Source organism: Squalius cephalus (genome assembly GCF_949319135.1).
Source record: "Squalius cephalus genome assembly, chromosome: 20".
NCBI lineage: Eukaryota > Metazoa > Chordata > Actinopteri > Cypriniformes > Leuciscidae > Squalius > Squalius cephalus.
This window is the reverse complement of record NC_137141.1, coordinates 7,759,559-7,780,027: the sequence shown is the minus strand read 5'-3', so window position 1 is coordinate 7,780,027 and position 20,469 is coordinate 7,759,559. Positions and strand designations below refer to the sequence as shown.

General features: G+C 38.2%; 1 protein-coding gene across 4 annotated transcripts in view; it reads left to right on the top strand.

The window, feature by feature from the left end:
* The window catches only part of tiam2a (TIAM Rac1 associated GEF 2a), a 108,335-nt gene extending 87,876 nt beyond the window's left edge, over positions 1-20,459 (top strand). For 3 of the 4 annotated variants that reach the window (XM_079852418.1, XM_079852415.1, XM_079852416.1), the window contains 12 exons: positions 7,612-7,800; positions 11,097-11,165; positions 11,801-11,926; positions 12,523-12,631; positions 13,621-13,800; positions 15,386-15,504; positions 15,601-15,709; positions 15,999-16,057; positions 16,379-16,475; positions 16,580-16,661; positions 16,751-16,908; positions 18,990-20,459. In XM_079852418.1, coding sequence (XP_079708544.1) covers positions 7,612-7,800; positions 11,097-11,165; positions 11,801-11,926; positions 12,523-12,631; positions 13,621-13,800; positions 15,386-15,504; positions 15,601-15,709; positions 15,999-16,057; positions 16,379-16,475; positions 16,580-16,661; positions 16,751-16,908; positions 18,990-19,588 — 1,896 coding nt within the window. In that variant the 3' untranslated portion in view covers positions 19,589-20,459. The remainder of the gene's footprint in view (positions 1-7,611; positions 7,801-11,096; positions 11,166-11,800; positions 11,927-12,522; positions 12,632-13,620; positions 13,801-15,385; positions 15,505-15,600; positions 15,710-15,998; positions 16,058-16,378; positions 16,476-16,579; positions 16,662-16,750; positions 16,909-18,989) is intronic. The other variant, XM_079852417.1, reaches the window with a different exon arrangement.
* The last annotated feature ends 10 nt before the right edge of the window (positions 20,460-20,469 follow it).

Genomic DNA, 20,469 nt, shown 5'->3' with positions numbered 1-20,469 from the left:
TTTGGCAAGTAATTTGTGTATTATATTATATTATATTGAGCCTATTTAATGTTAATAATGGTTTATTAATGTTCGTTACAAATACATTTCTGGGTTATGGGCAGATGGAACACCATTTACCTTACAGCATAAATAACCAAATAATGCTCTAATACTTTTGTATTTCTATATTAATATGATATTTATTTATTTAAAAACTTTTGATTAATTTATGCATTTTTAAACATTGTTTCAAAAATAAAACCATAAACAGTAATAAGTACTGTAAAACGCACATTTCGCGTGGCTGTCATTTGTTACCACCAACTATTTTATGGCTACTATTATAAATATGATTTAAAATTCACTTTCTTTTCAGTGTAAACACTGCAGGTGTAGTGATGTTCGCAGACTGTAAAATTCAACACTGTAAAGAGTTGAGGCATTACTCGTGAATACCTTGCTGGATACGTCAGCTGTGAAGCAAAAAGGCCAGCGCTGGGTCTTTTTTAAATACTTTGAATCCTCTGGAGTTGTCGGCATCTTTGAAAAGCTATTCTGATGTTGATATGCGTTTTATTATAGGCTTGGTCACGTTTCCTTTTTGCTTGTAAACTCTTCTCTGAACAGGCTTTCTTTCTTTTAATAATGTTTCCTCATATGGTTGCCTCTTTGAATGCTCCATTGCGTTAATGATGTTGCTTATTAGTTTAGATATGACTATGCTCTGAAATAGTCGGACAGTCTTGTCTTTGTTTACGGACGTGACGTAACCACGCAATGATGTGAAACTGACATTTCCTGTGAAATCCAACCTGACAGCTCAAATTATGAATTAGGGTGAGGGTCCCTGTAAAGAGATTTTTTTTTTTTAATGTACTATGTTTTGATAATTTTTTTACGAAAAATCTTCTGTAGTGCAGTGTCTAAAAATGGTAATATATAAGTGAATAAGTTGTTTACTTTGTAATTAGATTATCCATTTCCACCAGTTTGACCTATTCAGGGAAATTAGCAAATCATAGTTTAGTAGAGGCATGGCCTCCTCTCACATGACGTTTCGGCCTGCACTTTGCGGTTATGCTCTTTACATTCATGGTGTTTTAGCTCTATAAGAGCATAGTGAAACCAAGGCATGGCAATGAGGCGCTGCATCCCTCTGAATCTTTATCCGCTGTTGGACTGTGACCTCGTTTACACACACTTCAGAAAACGGCTTATTCCAGGGTTTCTGCGAAAGCAGCGTTCTGAAACTCATGTTGACACATATTCCTTACGCTGTTGAATGGATTAAGAGAAGGTGCTTTAAAACGGCTGTTTCCATTGGAGCGTACATGTACTGTAAACAAGTAGCAGAGTGTGCATGTGTGTTGAGAAGACGGGATAATAGGCAGAGGTGGGAAAATCAGTGCATTTAAATAGAGGGAATGCATTGACGTCACTTTCCCGCTGGAACACACCCTCAGCCGGACTGATTTGCAAAAGAGCTGCTGGGTGACTGGATTTAATAGGGGAAAGTGTGAAAATGCAAGTAAAACAAGCAATTTCCAGTTTAAACTAAATGTTGGACTCAATATAGTGTTCCTTACAACTTACCAAAGATTCAGTGATCCATGGATATTGACATGCAGCCAGGAATCGTGTTTCCTGATATTTATATGTGCCTGATTTCGACACCGGGGAATAAATAAAGCAAATTTGCCTGTGAATGCTTTATATAAATACTATAGGTAGGTCTAGATCTAGGTGATCACTTATATCAATGTCATATACTGTATATTCATATTGTCCAGCCCTTTTGTCAGTGTTTATTTAAAAACATCCTATTATGCAGAATATACAATGGTAAATATTGAATTTATGAGTTGTCAATACAATATATAACAATATAATATATAGTGTATGATTTACCCCTAAATTCAGCATATTGACACAAAATATAACTGCAAATCCACCTTTCGCTGCCTGGAGTTCAGTTGTTTCTATGAATTGCAGCGATTCATTTGCTTCTCTGTTCTGCAGCTTTCGGCAGTCTGTAAAAATATACCTCAGATTTATTGTTAAACCTATTTGGACAGTTAATCGCAAAGCTCTTTCCCGTTTTAGATGTGTTTTGGGTGTTTTTCGCGGAATTCACGCTGACAACCAATGCTGCTCAGTGCTTCTGCCACTCAGTGGGCGTAACCACACTCACTCCAGCCGATGGTGACGTCACGCGCATACTCTTTAAGAGTGCTTTAGAAAACCAGTGATTTTAAAAAGATTTGAACCCTTTTATTTATGTAGTGTTGATTTTTTTCGTTAATCCAAATTTTTGGAGGAGGCACTGCTTCCACATGCCTCTGCTACAAATGCAGTTGTGACCAGATGTGCCCTGACCACCTCCAAAAGAGTCTTTGATGATGCTTTCAAAATGCATTGAACCCTGTCTTTATTTAGTGTTGTCCATCGCATTCAGATAACCTGAAACAGATAACCTGAAACAGATGGTAATAAGGTCTGAGTGGGGTCAATTGTGTCATTTGGATCGCAAGCTTTCAAAACGTGCACTGCCAAGCAGTTTTGTTCCTCTTCAAACCGTGAGCTGTGGAAATCTTCTGTCAAGTAGGATAGATTGTCAGACTGAAGCTTTTTGACAGCTGGTCTCACAGCACTGGAGGGATCTAGGGAAAACCAGAACTGAAGCTTTCAACTATATTATGTCTTGCACTATGTTGCATGTCTTTTTCACCTCCACACGATTCATTTATTATATCTTAATTAGATATTTAAGACACCTAGCATGCAAACAGATGCTGGTTACCACCATGCAGATGCTGGAAACATTTTATGTTGCCACTATGCAGTAACTTTCTGTAATTCTACATCTATATTTGGAGGTTTGTCCTGTTTGCTGGTCAGATTCTCACAGTGACTTGAATTTATACAGCCAGTTCACACTCAGCGTAAATGTGTGAGTGTGTCGTGAGAAGAGCCTCACAAATAATTTTCAGGTGCTTTCGTGAGGCTAACAGGAACCTGTATGGGGTCTTCACAAGCACTAGACACAATTACTGTTATCTGTCTGTGCCAGGTTGGGCTTTCCCAACTATTCTTCAACAAGCGCTCCATTAATGCGTCAGCATGATGTCTCCTGCCTCCTTTGGCCTCTTATTTATGTGTTTGGAGTTTTTATTATACCCAAAATCTTGGCTGTTTGAGAATATATCATGTGAGAGCATTGGAAAGACTCGGGTAATAAAGGGATAGTTCTGCCAAAAATTCTGCTATAATTTAGACACCTTCATGTTATTCCAAACCGGTTTGCATTTCTTTCTTCTGTGAAACACAGATATACTATGAAAGTCAATGGGGTCCAATGTTAATTTGCACCCATTAGACACCATTCACCTTTACAATGTCTTTTAAAAGAAATTCGTAAGTAAATGATGACAGGACTATTATTATTTTTTATTTTTTTTTACTGATTTTTACTATTCTAATTCAATTTCTGGTTAACTCTTATCAACTGAAATTAGAAGAAAGTGTCTATAAAATAGTTCTTAAGTGGCACAACTTTTTTACTAACAGATTTACTAACTCTTGATCCAATATCGAAGTTTTATCCACATTATTGTCAGTCAGACAGGAAAATAAATAATTTTCAGTATATCTGAATATAGTGATTTTTTTTTTTTTTGTAATAGTATGTTGTATTGTGTTTGTTGCCAAAGCTTAGTCGAGCCACTGACACAACTTACCCCAAAGCAGATACCAGATGCTTCATTTGAAAATTCATTGCCAATCTTTAGCCAAACAATTGGTTGATTTTATAAAGTACATTGACAATTCACAAACATGTATGATAGATATTTGTATACCTGGATACGTTTGCAATGAAAAAAAATCTCATTTGACCTGCCATGAGGAAAAATAACTTGTATTACTATGCAGGGCTTGACATTAACTTTTTTGCTCACCAGCCACTGTTTTCCAAAGTTTCTAACCACTCAGCTTGGGGAAAAACTGTAATCTAGATATTTTCATTATCTCATAGCTTGTCAGTAGGTATATTTTAGGCTGGTGTCACTTTTTTATGCACACTTTTTATCACCATTTATGCGCAATAAGCAGCAAAAAGAACTCGATTTAGTACTGAGAGTCAGCTTTATGCTTGCGAACCTGCGGGAATTAGTAAAATTATGTGCAGTACGTGCAATCCCACGGCAAAATTCAAGCCCTGTAACACCAACAATATTCTTCTGGAGCAAAAGAAATGAGCGAGTGAGGAGAGGCGTGTTTGTGTGTCACTCGCTGTCGGAGAGATGAGAGAGAGAAAGAGCAAATGGTATTTTATATCTATTTTGCGGTAAATGAGTATTGGAAGCGTTTCAGATATTTCAGTATCTATGTATTGAAAATCGATATTTTTGACAGCATTGCTCTTTTATTATTTCAGGTGCCTTTTTAAAAGACTACAATTGATGAATTTTTATTTATTTAGGCTATATGTAAAATGAAACCCGCCAAAGTGTCTAGTAGGAGTGACTTCATTACACACCACTGCTGAAATCCACCCGCATTTGTCAAGCCATGTTACTGTATGTAACATACATACAGTATATACTGTATGTATGTATAGTAAGTATACTGTAGGGTCATATGACAAAAATTATGCAGCTAGATTATACCGTTTTCTCACTGACACATTTTACCCCACTCTGCCTATAATTTGCTCGCTTGCTGTTTGAACATATTCTTTTTTTTTTCTGCTTGTGTGCATACAGTTCATGCTATTTATGCTTCATATCATTGCAAGATGTGTCCACAATGCATATTTCATGCAACCTATATGCTGAGGCATAATGTTGATTTTTCACTGCAGTGTTTTTGAGGCTTCTTAATCTCTGTTTAAGTAATGTCTGAGAAGATGTCCTGGAAAGCCCCAGTGTTTACTTTGGGTGGTCCTACCACAGCAAAGCTTTCTGTCAGAAGATTGGGCTGAGCTTTACCTATTCCTCCTGCTCTTGCTCTTTCTCTCTCGGCACGCTAAACTGACTTTGAAGCCGCCGCTGCACATAGTCTCTGGAGTGGCCGGTCTGTAATTAGTAAACCCAACTGCAGAACAATCTGCTTGTTCTTTGTGAGATCCTATTTTCTCTTTTTTTTTCTCTTCTGGTTTAGTCACGACTCATTTCACTCAAACACACTTTGCGGTGCTCTCTGTTTCCTGTATATTGATCAGTTGTTGTAAGGTCTTTGGTTAACTGGACTCAAGTTAACGTATATGTTAAGACAGGTCAAAGTGCTGAGTTTATATATATTTTTGCAGCAGCAGGATGTATGTGCTCTGTTCAATATGGAGTTTGTCTGGCTGGTTTAAAGCCAGAAAAGGGCTTTGGTGTTGTTTTTGTCCCCTGTGGTCACAGATCTGTCCTTGTCAGCTGTTTCACTTGTTCACAGCTCTCTGAGAGCTGAAACTGAGATGCTGAAACCTTTATTTTGAGACATTCAGTGTAAGCGATATTGCTGTTTGTATTGATGTACGACCTTAATAAGAACTTGGCTGCGATCCTTACCAGTGTAAGAGCTGTACACATGAGATGTGACCCTCAAATCATCAGTGTCATATTATTTTGAAACCGATCAATGTTTAAGAAGATGTGATGTAGCTACGGTCTCTGGGGTGTAGATCCAGCATAAATTATGTAATGCTTGCACACACTTCTTATATGGACCGCTTCTGTCACGTTGTCATCTTTGCTCATCACGGCTAGGAAAAGCTTTCAAATACGAGTTTTCTCACAATGCACTGATAACAGTGGAGAACTAAAGGACTTTTTAAAATATTTAATCTATATTGCACTAAAATTGTATTTTCCACGAATGAACAGTCATTTGTATAGTACAACATACTTTTTTTTTCTTCAGATTTAATTAAACATGATATTTAATAGAATTAAGAACTTAAATGACTCATTTGGATATGAGAATGACGTTGGTATGTTTATTGTTTTCTTTTAGTCCAGTAGTTTTCTGTCTATAAATTGTCATTAGGTCTACTTACACACTAAAACACTGAATTCAGACTATTAGTTTTCTAAACATTGGCTTAGTTACAATTATTAACAGCATGTCTGTGATGTCTTGATGTGTCTGGAAAGGAAGATCATGTGCCCTGGAAAAGTGCATCACAAACCCCTTGAAATAAACAAGACTTTAAAATGTGTTTATAATTATAACTAGGTGTGTTTGTCGGATTAAAAAATAACTAATAAATCACACAGATTTCTGCAATTACAGAACGTTATAACAAGTTTTTAAATTAACTTAAAATAATGTTCATATAAAACCATTATAATATGGGTTCTTTTAGCCGTACCTTTTATATAGTGTGTTTGTTGATGTTTATGCTGGACAATGTAGCACATTCATTTTCACACAAGTAATTTAATACAAGTACTATTTAAAACTTTTGGTATCAGTAATTTTATCTGAGCATTGATTCCTTTTGATAAAACGCAATTGTTCGTATACATCTCTGCTCTTAACACCAGTGTGTCTTAATCCCATAAATGATAAATGCAGGTTATTATCAAAGAGTGGTAGCCCAGCATACAGTACATGTGGGTCTCGTCCATCAGAAGCAGGGGTGAGCAACGCCAGTGATTTGCCAGTAGGTAAATGTCTTTTGGATTATCTATTTCTTTTTAAACGCAGAGCAGAGGTGTGGATTCGGAAGACAAAAACAGACTGGATATTTTTTTTGTGGGGGCAGAAGGAAAAACAGGAACATATACAAACCAATAATATTGGAACAATAGTGGTGTGAAAACTAAATGGAACAAAATGGAAATGTGTTTTAATATATATTTTTATTATATTTATTACTAGTTTATTTATTTGATTCTCACCTTGTACTTGCTGCTGCTGTACTAATATTACTTAAAATCAAGTGTGGCGTCAGTTCTGGCAGGTCATGTTAGTCAAGTTCGCATCAGATGATTCATGTCTACCTATAGGAATACGATGGCAATCACAGCATTCCTATTTAAGTTTCCTTTCCAGTTATCCTTCAGCATTCACTGCTTTCATTGTGTTGCTCAGGAGCTTATTACCCTCCACCATCCCCAGCTCCTCCTCTTGTCCACAGTCAGGATTTAGCCTCTGACAGTCCTTAATGTAATTGTCATCAAAAACATGAATCGCTGCTCTCCCTGCTCTTATCAATGCTAGGCTGCATGGATGCACAGGGAGTTCTTACCCGAAACAGAACCTTACCGCCAATCCAAACTGTATGCTAATTGTCAATTGTCTTTTGTTTCAATTGTTTCAAAGATCAGAGCCATGGCTGTGTGGGCAAGTGTTTCGACATACAGTGGGGTTGCACTTCATGCCACCCAAATTCGAGTCCTGACTCAATGCTCTTTTCCCATTCCAGTTCCTCTTTCTCTTCTCTCATGATTTCCTGTCTGTCCTCTTACTGTTTTATTTAAATAAAAAGCCCAAAAAGCCACAAAAAAAAATCCTATACCTTTCTTTTGTGTGTGTGTGTGTGTGTGTGTGTGTAGCCTCTATTGTTTTCCTAAATAATCGATGGATTGGTTGACATTGGTATCTAGTCTAATGTTATCTTAATTGTGTCTCCTGCAGAGTGTGGATACAGTGTGTTCGCTGTACAACTCCTTCCAGGAAGGCTCTGGGGGTCTGATGGAGGGCCAGGAGGAGCAGACGGGGCCAGAGGTCCCCATGCTCAGGCCCTGTCCGCGTCACATGTCTGCCACAGAGAGACTGCGAAAGGTCATCCAGGAATTAGTGGACACAGAGAAATCCTATGTAAAGGTGAGAACTGACCCTGTAATCCCCTATTAACATAGTTCAGCAGAAAGAAATGATCTCCCACGTCAAGTAGAAATCCATGTAGTCGTCTGTACGATACTTCGACTTCATTAAAACGTAACCGTTTCACCGAATTATCCAGAGCCACGCTGATCTGGAAGTCACACCTCAAATTAATGATAGACCTATGAGGTGAAAATGGCTGTTTTAGCAAAACACGTTTGATGAATAGAGTCCCGAAGGACCGCCTATTAATTACCTGAAAAGATAGCCTACCCTCTTATCTGTTTCCTTAGTAATACTGAAACTGGCAACACATAAATGATCATATGCAAGTTTTACACTGCTGATGTTCATAGTGAACCTTTAGATTGCATTAAAAGTGTTCTGTTGTAATGTGCTCTACATGGTTAATAGGTGTCTGATTATTCAGCGGTCTGAGGGGGGGGGGGGGAGGGGGAGGGGAGTCCTGCGCTGGAGCTATTTGTCTGTGATATGCTGCATCGGCACTGGCGGACTGCTATAAATCAGCCTAATGAGAATGTTGAGGTTGATGCACCGACTGTCTGCCGATGCCATAACATGGCCGCCGCACATGGCACAGGGTCGGGGGCTGTCAGGGGAAGACTTTGACTGTATGTGTGACAGGAATCTCCCTGATTAATGGCTTTGCTTTAAACCATCACATTTAATTACTTTTAATATGAAACAAAATCTGTGTTTTCAAATTCTGTAAATTTTATAACAAAATTCAAACAATAGATGTCGTTTTGATGCTCTTTGATGTGGCATCAGATCATGTGACATGAAGAATCATCTCTTCCTTTTCACGGCTTTCTGTGTTTTCACTATTCTACGGAAGGGGCGCTATTAGGGATCTTCTGAAAGATTACTGAATCTCCTGATCAAAACACAGGTGAAGAAGAAGCAGAAACAAGTGATATTCTATGTAAGCATATGCAAAATAACGCGATCATCAACATTAAACAGCATATAAATCAAATCTGCCTAATGCTACTGAATGATATGTCGACCCAGCACAAGCTATAGGACTGTGCAAGCATTAGGGGTGTTGATGGACTCGAAATGTGATTTTTCTCAGCTTTTTGCTCAAAATGTTGCTTTTTTATTAAACTTACTCAAATTCAAGTGTTGATAAAAAGGAATGCATGAATTAAAAAAAAAAAAGGAAAGCTAGAATAAAATGTTAACCTCAAGCTGACTGGCCAGTGAGTTTGCTTGCTCAACATTTATTTGCTCAACAGTGTTTGCTGTAAGCTAGTCCTGCAGCGCACTAAACCCTCCACCTCCCCCAGCTCCACCTGCCTAGATCTGCTATGGGATTTATGGATGTCTATTTATGCAGCAGCAACAGCTTATCTTACATGCTCACAACAGCGCATCTGAGTATCTATTAGCAGTAGCAAGTCCATACTTGCTCTGCAGAAGCAGCGTAGCAAATCTAGTCCGCCAAGACCAAATGCATTGCCATATTCAATAACATGCTAAAACTATTTCAAGAGTTGTCATGATTGAAATGTTTATAGACAATTCAGTCTTTATTTGAGAGTTGATTTGTTAGGTATGTAAGGGATAATACATGGCAAGCTGTGCATTAAACGATTTTAGTGCATGGCGTGGAGGGAAAGCATAGTGGTTGTGCATTCAGATTGTTTAATGCACAGCTAGCTGTGGATTATCCCTCTTATACCATGGTAATTTGCCACAAGTTTAAGCTGTTATTGATGTTTGCAGCTCAGTATTTGACTGGAAGGGTAAAAATGGCCGTTATTTTTTAATGTCCGTGTGTGCAAAGCCACTGTGCATTAATAATTAAGTTAATTAATAATTAATTAAGTTAAAGTTGTTATTGATAGAAACTGTGATTAAATCTAGTATTCAGACAGACCATGGTATAAATGAATAATGTGATTGATTAATTATTAAATAAACATTTATTTTTGGTTTCACTTTTTAAGCTAAATGAAAACTTTGATTTCAGGTTAAGTAAAAAAAAGAATAATTCCGTTGCATCACTAAAAATGTTACTCCATCTTAGGTAGGGGTTGGAGTCTTTACACACTCAATTCAGATGTATCATTAAAGATTTAAATCATTTAAATAAACATATCAAGTAGTAAAAAATGTTTATGTAGTATTTTAGTTGATCACTCTTGTCAAATCTCTGATTTCTGAGAGACGCACAATGGCAATTTGATTTGCGATCCTTCTCTGCTCGTTTCATTCATAAAGTTTACACTCATTCGTGTTAGTGACTATTTAAATGTTTTAAACCTTGAAGGATATCAAATAGTAGAAAATGTGTATGATATAGTTTAGTTGATGTATCACTCTTGTCAGAGCCCAGGAAACACGACAATTTTATTTGTGATCTCGCTCTGCTCATTTCATTCATAAAGTTTACATTCATTCCTCTCACATTTATTATTGCGTAGTAATTTTAGAGGTTGATGTGTAATATATTGCTATGCTATCCCTGGCTCACCTGTTATCCAGCAAACATGAGGAATGAATGGGTCTGCCAAAAATTCGTTATTCGTTTTAAAGCCATTATCCGTGCCTTTCCGAATAAGGTATTCAACATCAGGCACATCCCTATTCCTAATAGTGAATGTGAGAAAATAATTATTTTCTGGTCCCTTTTGAATTTTGCCATGAATGTGAACATATGTTGTCTGTGAATTTTTAATATAATTTTTTGTGTAAAGAATGCTACAATTTACCGGGTAGAAGTTTGATATGGTTAGACTTTGTGTGAGAGCACTTTGTGGACTACAACTCTTCGCTGCTTTCGACGGGAATCTGAAGAAAGAACAGCCGATTTGGTTTGAATGGTGACATTTGGGTACAAAACACACAGGTATCTCGATCTGTCTCCATAGATTATCGCAACATTAGCACCGTGATTTGACAAGTGGAGGAAAAATGTGTTATGGGGTGACGTCACATAGGCGACATGTAGTCTTTCTCGTTATGTCTTTTCCACAACTGCTAGCCAAAGAATCATACAATATACTGTCAAACTCGTAACATGAAAAATTATATTAAAAATTCACAGACAACATATGTTCACATTCATGGCACAATTCAAACGGGACCAGAAAATAATTATTTTCTCACATTCACTTGCATTGACGATTTTTCAACTTAGAGGTCCACTTGAGGTTTTACGGATGGGCGGGACTTACCAGCTCTGTAATGTGGTCCAAACAATTCTGGAGATGTGATATGCTAATTTAAAGAGTGCTTAGGATATCTTATGTCTGTTTCTTCTACAGGACCTGAACTGCCTATTTGAAATTTACCTGAAGCCCCTACAAAAGGAGACCTTTCTCACCCAAGACGAGGTAAAGCTAAACCCATACTGGCGATAGATTCAAGGGGTCAGTGTTAGATTGAGTTGTCAGATAACAGATAGCACAGTGATAAATCATGCTTCATTTGCCACAAGCTTGCATGTTCCCACTTTCCCTTCTCCTGTGACTGATGCCAAAGTCTCACACGTTTAACTTGCCAGTTTCAGACTGCCGCCCAGTGAACTGGATATGACCCTGACACAGCTCAGGATGTCCCTGAGGAAAGATCAGTCAATATGTGCTGAGAAGTGGGCCATATTAAAGCCCCGTTAATGGACGCTGGAGCATGCCCTCGCACACATTAGACAAGGACTAAACATAAAGTGGCTTTAGCGCTGGTTCTTAAGTTACTTGTGACAATGTGGGTGGCAATAACAATTTAGAAAGAGGCCTGTGTTAGAAAGTCTATGCAAGCACAACTGAAACGAAATCTGCAGATTTAAATGGAGTCCCATTTTCTTTGAAGTAAATTCTAAATTTATACTCTATGTAATTTTCGCTTTTATATTAAAGTTTTTGTTAAGCAGCCTTGCACACTGGAATCCCTTGCTTGCATGCTGTTTTTAATGAATTAATATTGAAATATTGAAAGTTCTGTTTAATGGTTGTGTGTTTCCTTTCCCCAGATGGAAAGTCTTTTTGGCAGCCTTCCAGAGATGCTGGACTTCCAGAAAGTTTTCCTGCAGACCCTGGAGGAGAAGATCAGTTCCTCCCCTAACTTCCACACGCTCGAAACCCCTGTGCAATTCAAGGTGGACATGCCAAACATGGCTTTCATTCATACTCTCGTCTGTAATATATGAGCATTTTAGTAGAGAGCTCCCTGTTTTGGGAATAACTTTTTTTTAAGTTAAAGGAATAGATCACCCAATTTTTTTTATATTCTGATATCATTTACTGTAGTTTTTTTTTTTTACTTCCATGGAACACAAAAGGGTTTATTGATTTAGTCACAAAATGTGGAAACCCATGGCTTCACATGCCAAGTTTGAATGTGCAAATGCAAATGAGGGAAAGATTTTCAATTAAAAAGCTTAAAATTGAGTACGACTTTGTATATAGTGCATGAGTCATATAGGCTATGTTTATTGTTCTTAATGAATTTTTGTCAGTTTTGGAGCTCTGTATGGTTTAATTATGATAAAGAGCAGCTCGAGCATATTCACTGCAAAACAGCTCCTTTTGTGCTTCATGGAAGAAAATCAAAGAGGTTTGGAATGACTTGTGCGATGGGTAACATTAAAACTGTCACTCAAAGTGATTCTGACTCCAGCGAAAGACTTCTGGATCATACTTGCTTCTTGATTTCAATGCTGTCTTTCTTTCTTTCTTTCCTTACCTACTGTAGAAGCTGCTCTTCTCACTGGGTGGTTCGTTTCTGTATTACGCAGAGCACTTCAAACTTTACAGTGGCTTTTGCGCCAACCACATTAAAGTCCAGAAGGTTCTGGAACGAGGTACAGCATTACTCCTCACTTGCATCATCTATGAGCAATAAAGTAGAATAGAATATTTCTATTAAATATAGAAGAATTGATCTGATTTAATGTTTTGGGTCCTTCTGGGATGTTTTAGGCTGGTAATGTCACAACACAAAGAGCCGTTGTTGGTTTATCTTCTCATCATAATCTACAGAGTATTAATCATTAGCAACTATAAATGTTGAACTTAATTTATGCGTGCAACATTAGCCTGGTTCTCCATCTCGGGCAGTCTGCCCAGTGAGAAATGAATGAGAGGCTGCCCTGCCCACATTTAAAGTGGAAAACTGTACCATGGCCTCCTTTTTAATTCATCCCATTACAAGATGAGAGCAATCCTCAGAGCAGCCACAGAAATTGCACTGTAATGGCTATAAAACATAAACACACTCTGTTTAACCACTGCGGGGTGAGGACATGAAACACATACGCGACAACAAGAGTGTGTGTGTTGCTGTCTGTCAGCGGTGCTCATAATTATACTGTATATTCTCACACACTGCTTCTGTTGTGCCAAGGTTTCCGTTTGCAAAGCGAAAATGACTTTTTTGTGTCGTCTTGTTAATTGCCTGCCAATTGCTCCCTGAAGTGTCAATCCATCTGGGGCGAGGAGTGCCTCAATTACTGCTCTAATAGCTCCTCTTGATTTGAACCACATTTATCATTCTGCATGCTGTCGTGGTGTTTAACTCCCCTCACAAACTCCTGCCAAACTCCAGCCAAGACAGGTCAGAAGGCTTCGTGACGTACAAAATCTAGTCCCTCCATCCTCACCTTGGTGTTGTTCATTGTCTGCAGTGTTGCATTTATACTGCAGTGTTTTTAATGAGGTGTTAGGGAGCCTGTGCTGCCTCCTTGTGGAGGGATTTTTGTGCCCTGTGTGCATTTTACCTGCAGTAGCCATCCAGAAAACACTATCTAGCTCAGTGGGTGGCGCTGGAATTTATGATTTCTTTTCTCTCCAGCCAAAACAGATCGATGCTTTAAGGAGTTCCTCAATGCAAAGAATCCCACCAAGCAGCACTCGACCACACTGGAGTCCTACCTCATCAAACCAGTGCAGAGAGTGCTGAAATACCCCCTGCTGCTCCGCGAGCTGGTGTCTCTGACGGACACGGACAGTGAGGAACACTACCACCTCACAGGTACATCACCTGGGCTGCTTTAGTTCAGTTTTAGTTGGTGGGTTGTTGAGAATGTGATAGGAATATTTTATGTAATGGGTATTTTCAACATTAAATGTACAGAGAAACGCAGACTAAGGATGCTCAGGTCAAAGGCCATATATACTTAACCAAAAAGTGCTTAACACAGTAGAACTAACAGTCATATGACTAGCTCAGATCATTACAAACCAATCACCAGAACAAATCACAGTGAAGAAGACTTGAGTAGCATTGATACTTTTTTACTATTTTACTCATATGTTCATTTATATCATACAGTTATCTTTCTATTCAGGAGACTCACTTGGTTGTTGTGACCAGTGATCTCCCGGCCGTGAATAAAACTTCATTTCTACAAAGAGCAACTTGGGAGTCGTGTCAGGTATTTGCTGCGCAGCTGAGAAACAGATTCTACGCTCAAAAGAAAACAAAAGAACATCAAAGTGTGATTGAGGTAGTAATAGAAGTACTAAATATTCTACGCTTAAAAGAAAACAAAAGAACATCAATAAGTGTGATTGAGGTAGTGATAGTAGCTTCATCGACGGGACGCCGTCACCTTACTTCAGGGAAGTATTGTATTGTATTTTTAACAACTGCAAGTTGTTTAAATTGTCCGTGGTAAAAAAAAGTCAGATTAAGTAGGTTGTATTCGTATTAAGAATTTCCACGACAAGAATTAAAGAGAGTTTTGAGGAAATCTCTGAGCTGCCCTTTTCATGCTACGAAAGCACATTGTGACCAGGGGCCAGTGTGGAAATTGTTCAAAATAACATGAATGACATGAGGGTAAGTAAACCATGACAATTGTAGTTTTTGGGGGAACTGAACATAAAACAAATTCTGGGATTGTTCCCAGTAATGCTACCGAGGGATTTTTTTTGGGGGCATTCCCTTTACAAGATGATGTCAAAGGGGTGTCACAATATATCGCAATACAAAAATGCAACAATATGTATCGTGGATAGTGACAATGTGAATTGTGTATAATTCACCTAAAATAAAGATTACTGTGAAAGAAAAAATTCAAGTTTTCAGAATTTTAGTGTCAGTACTATATATATAATGTTGAATATAATGTTTAATAATGCAGTGGGGGAATATTTATGGGTCCTGATAATGCCAAATGTCTGATATAACCAGTAAAAAGTGACCTACTTTATTTTAAATATGTCTAGTCAGGTCAGAGTGCAAGCATATTCGTCTAAAATAATTCTGTATTTTCAGCTTCAGATTCTTGAATATTTTTATTCTGGTGTCACCATTGTCCTGTGCATTGGGTTCAATGCATCAAGTCCAAGCCTATTCATTGGTACAATGTAATATCAAACTTAGCATTTTAATCAACAGTACATTTTTTTGTTAACCTTTTATCATATGTCTTGGAGTATCACAATAATATTGTATTGTGAGTTCAGTATTGTGATATGCATCGAATCGTGACATGAGGGTATCGTTACACCCCTACAAACTGCAGTGAACAGTTTGGTGTCTGGAATCAAAGCCCAGTTTGAATGTATCTTAAGACAGTTTATTATTATTATTATTATTATTATTATTACAGAGGCACTTAAGGAAATGGAGAAAGTTGCAAGCCACATAAATGAGATGCAGAAGATCTACGAAGACTATGGTGCAGTATTTGACCAGCTGGTATCAGAGCAAAATGGCACTGAGAAAGAGGTACAAATACATATCTAGTGAACGCACCAGGGTAATACCCTGATTTAACTGCATATTCAGTTATCATCTGTCTCTCTCTTCCTCTTTTTCTCCCAGGTCACAGAGATTTCCATGGGACAGTTCCTCATGCATTCCTCTGTGATTTGGCTCAACCCGTTCCCATCACTGGGCCGTATGAAAAAGGACCCTGAGCTGACTGTTTTTGGTGAGGCTTTGCTCTTTTCCCATGAAACCATTACATTCTTAGTTGTGCCAAAATAAATGTTTTATACCTTAATATGTTGGTAATTTTTAAATCTACTTCTTAAATATTCTGAGGCAATATATGGGAAAGTTCTTACGTCATGCAACACTCGGCTTGAACTATGCTGAGCTTTTTATAGCTTTGTGAAAGTATGTTGGGCTGGTTTTGGCAGCACTTCTGTAGCCTCAAAGACAAATAATTCTGTCGTTTTCTAAAATTAACATATCTGCTTGACTCTGATTTATCTTAGTTTTTAAGAGAGCTGTGATACTGCTGTACAGGGAGAACAGCAAAGTGAGAAAGAAGATGGTGAGTCTTGTTTTCACTTCTAGTCTAATTACTCTCGCAGCTCCTTAATGGGGTCCCGTCATTTTGTCATTTCTTTTTCATGCATTATACTGTGACAAGTTTAGAAAACAATACTAAATATAAATATGAGCAGTCATTTAATTAGTCATCCTTTTTTGACATATAAAAATACATATTTTGGAACAAAATGGTTTTGCAGATTGCTTTTTTATAAATGGTGTTTGGTGATTTGAAGTTGTAGACTTTATACATCCGCATAGTACAGTTTTATTAAAAAAAATATACATTCCTTTAATTTCATATGCGTCCTTTGTTTGCCAGCCAACTTCAAGATCAGCCCATGGAGATCAGGATCCATTCAAGTTTCGTTGGCTCATTCCCCTGTCAGCTCTACAGGTCAGACTGGGCAATACTGCAGGTAAGAGACACGTCTGGCTTGTTTGAGCTCATAGAGACAGTAATAATTAACAGTCATTTTTAAATGTACAAATAACCAACCTTGCCTTTTAATGCTGTCTGAAGACACAGACTGCATCTGGGAGCTGATCCACACCAAATCCCAGAAAGAGGGCAGGCCAGAGACGGTGTTCCAGCTGTGTAGCAGGTAAGAATTATCTACTTGGTCATTTATAAACTTAGTGTCCCATTTTATTCCATACAGAGCTTAACATTTGACTTTTCTCTCACTTGCAGCACTCCAGAGTGCAAAGTCAACATCATCAGGGTGATGCGTTCCATCCTGCGGGAGAACTTGCGTCGAAACATGCAAAAAGTTGAGCAACATTCTGAGAGAGTCTGTAAAAAGAGACTCACTCCCCTTCGGAAAACTTTGCCAGCTTCTGCTAAGCTAGGTCAGTGTGACCTCCCCTTTACTCACATGTCTGATAATGTGTCTAGATTGGAAAAAGTGGCCAACATCGTGATGCATCACTGTGGAAGTGTTAAAGCTGCACATTACAGATCAATCGCTGTAATCTTGAGGCAAGACTTCAAAGTTTGTTCACCGTTGGTAAAAAATGACTACATCACAAGCTGGCTTTGAACTTCAGAACTTATTAAAATATATAACCATGGTCATAGCAAACATATGATAGTGGTTAACTTTTAAGGGTCGCTATGCTGTCTGTCAAACAAAAGGATATTGCGAGTTGGCTTGTTCGTTATTGTACATGATAGTTTATCATAAATTAGAAAGGACAAGCTTTTGTATCAGGTTATGTTGAAAAACAAACAAAAATATGGTAGAAGACGAGAAAATAGCGCAATTACAAGGAGACATAAAAAAAAAAGGTATCATTAACACGTGACATTAACACAGAAGAATGTGTACCGGATACTTTGCAGATGCAAACAAGGGTAAATTATGTGTTTTTGTAAATTTTTCTTAAAATAAAGTTAACTTTGTCACAGCTGCATGTCATATCATTTTACATATTACTTATCAGAACAACCAGAGTCCATTCAGCATGCTTCTGTTTTTTTAAATAAAACCAAATAATCCACACATATGATGGCCTAAACACACACACACTTTATTCATAATCTTTTTATTTGATGGAGAAAATATCACAATATTTTAAAATGAAAAAAGGTCAGTGTCATAAAAAACAACATGTCTGATCAAACGCTTGCATTTTTTGAGATTACTGCCTAATTTCGAGAACAGAATGAACAAAACTTCACTAACTAGCCATTCCGGATAACTGGTGAAGAAAATTCGATGGACAAAATGGTGGACAGCAACAGCGCAGCAATTTGGGCTTTCATTCATTTATCTGTCGTTGGGTCAATTCACTTTAAAGCAGTGGTTTTCAATCCTGGTCCTGGAGACCCACCGCTCTGAACATTTTGTATGTCTCTCTTTTCTGACACACTCATGCTGCGTCTCAATTTGCCTAATTATACTATGCCCTAAAAGTTTGTACTGTTTTTGTAAAGAAGTACATATTTTTGAGTGTGTAGCAGAAACGTAGGCAAGCTTTGAGACATAATACTTCATTATAATTGCGTCTTTAACGGACAGCTCTGTCGCTCAGGGCAGTTTAAACGGTGACAGGATGCCTGTAACTGTCAATCATCTTGCCACAGTTAAAATCCTCCACTTTCAATTTAATTTAATCTCTTTCCATATCGGAGAGAAGTGTTCTAGCACATTGATCTGCCAGTCGTGGGTTTTTAATGCGTAGAACTCTCTTTGAGTATTTGCAATTTGCATATTGATGCAATTAAAAGTTAATGACCAAACGTAATACTACAAAAGTTCTCAATGCTATTGCAGATTAAATATAATGTGGATCACATTGAATTAATATCTTTTCGTCAAGTTAGATACGGATTATGAATCACTGAAACCCCTTTATCTAAACCGCTCTACTTGTTTGTCGTACTCCGCCATATTTGTAGTTTAACACTTTATTCGTGTTTGTAGTCCTAACCGAATACTCGTCTAACGCGCAATGGGTTGTGGGCAATATTAGCCGTTAGGTGTGCACGGATCTGCACTTCGGATTCTAACCGGAAAAAATAGACCGTCCGGTTATCTTTAAAAATACTCATTTCAACATACTATGCTTTGGGACACTAATTCTAATTTCGAATACTATTTAGGATGGATAGTATGCGAACTGGGACGCAGCACAAGTTCAGTTCATGGAGCTCTCCCCTAATGAGCCGATGATCTGAATCTGTGTCGGATAAGAGAGAGAGGTTGGTCTCCTGGACAAGAATTGAAAACCACTGCTCTGAAATGTCAAAACAAAGAGACTTGTGTAGCTGTGGCAAGTTAAGAACAAAAATAGGGTGTCTTGTCAACTAGATGCATGTGATGACGCATTGCATTTCGACAGTGTAGACATGGTGTGATGTATTGACGATATTTGACCTTTGATATTTGACAGTAAGATCCACGACTGCGTTTGTGTGTGCACCACAGGTTCTTCTCGAGGATTTTGGCTCTCTAAACTACCTATAAATGACAGTTCCAACCCCACCAATGATCCATTGAGGCCGTCTCTACCAGATTCAGATTCAGCCAGTGTGAGCAGTGGAAACACCAGCAGTGCCAGCGCTCCTCTGGATCAGCAGAGCGACCTCAAGGAATCCAGCATCATCAGTGATGAGGACCACGAGAACATCGACCAGCAGGAGTGGCTCGATCCCAGTGCCATCGAGGCCCAGTTCTGCAGGCTTCGGGTGACAGAGGACTCCCAGACTCCTGCACCCCGCGTGCAGCCGGAGAGCGCAGAAGTGGACTCTCCTGAAAGACGGTCTTCTATAAAGCGAGCTCACTTTGGCGCGTTCAAACGTAAGTCTGCCAGAAGCACGGGCAGCCACAGACGCAGCCAGGCGGACCTAGTGAACATGCGTCGACACAGCCACTCGTTGGACAGCCAGACCGAAGTGATGGCGAATAACGTGGATCTTAACTCACTACTGGAGAAGGAGTTCAGCGTGCAGAGCCTGACCTCTGTGGTCAACGAGGATTTCTTCTATGACAACACCACCGAGGCAGAGAACGCAACAGCTTCATAGAACGAAGATTAGCATGTGTTCAACACCTGTATGCTTGATCTGGTGTGGAGCCACATTATCCCATGCAGCCTTTCCAAAGATACCAGACAATTTAGGGAAGCACCTGAAGGCCAGTCAATTCAGAGTCTCTTTTTCTTTTGTGGAGCCACCGTTTGACAGACCTTTATTAAAGATGGCGTTAAGCATTGAGTAATTCTCCATGATCCATAGCACTAATGTACTGAACTGCCCACATAGCAACTGTTTTGCACCAGAGAACCAAATTACTGGTCTTGGTTATGCTGTGTAAGAAGGGCAAAGGCATGTGTGTTTTCCCACACACACATATTAAGAGCTATCCAACTACAGAACCAAATTTTGTCAGGTTTTTGATTTTGCCTTGTATTTTTGGACAATACATACATTTCTTGCTTTAAATATAAGCATTGCTTCTATTATGGATTTTATCATGGATTTGCTTTGTATAAAATGTTTTATTTATTAGCAAGTTTTTATAAATATATATTTCATTTTAATGTCAGGAGATTGATGGTTTAACAATAATTTCTCCTTTGTTATAACAAAGTGGTCAGCTGTAAACATTCAATCAGGAATTTAAATGTGCTATGATGGAAATGTACCTCTAAAATAAAGCCTGCAGTTGTCCTTTTTTAGAATGTTCAAATGTGTAAATATTGTTTTTTCATGGATTACTGTGACTTAATTTGAAGAGTTTATATATGTTTGACACTTCACAGCCAAAAACTGTAATAAAAGGTGTCTGATTACGTTATTTTTGTCCTAATGACATCCTGTAACCTGCAAAAAGCACAAACTTTGTTTTGCTGTTTGATAAACACAAAGTAATAAAGTGCATACGCTGTAAAATGACACAAATGATT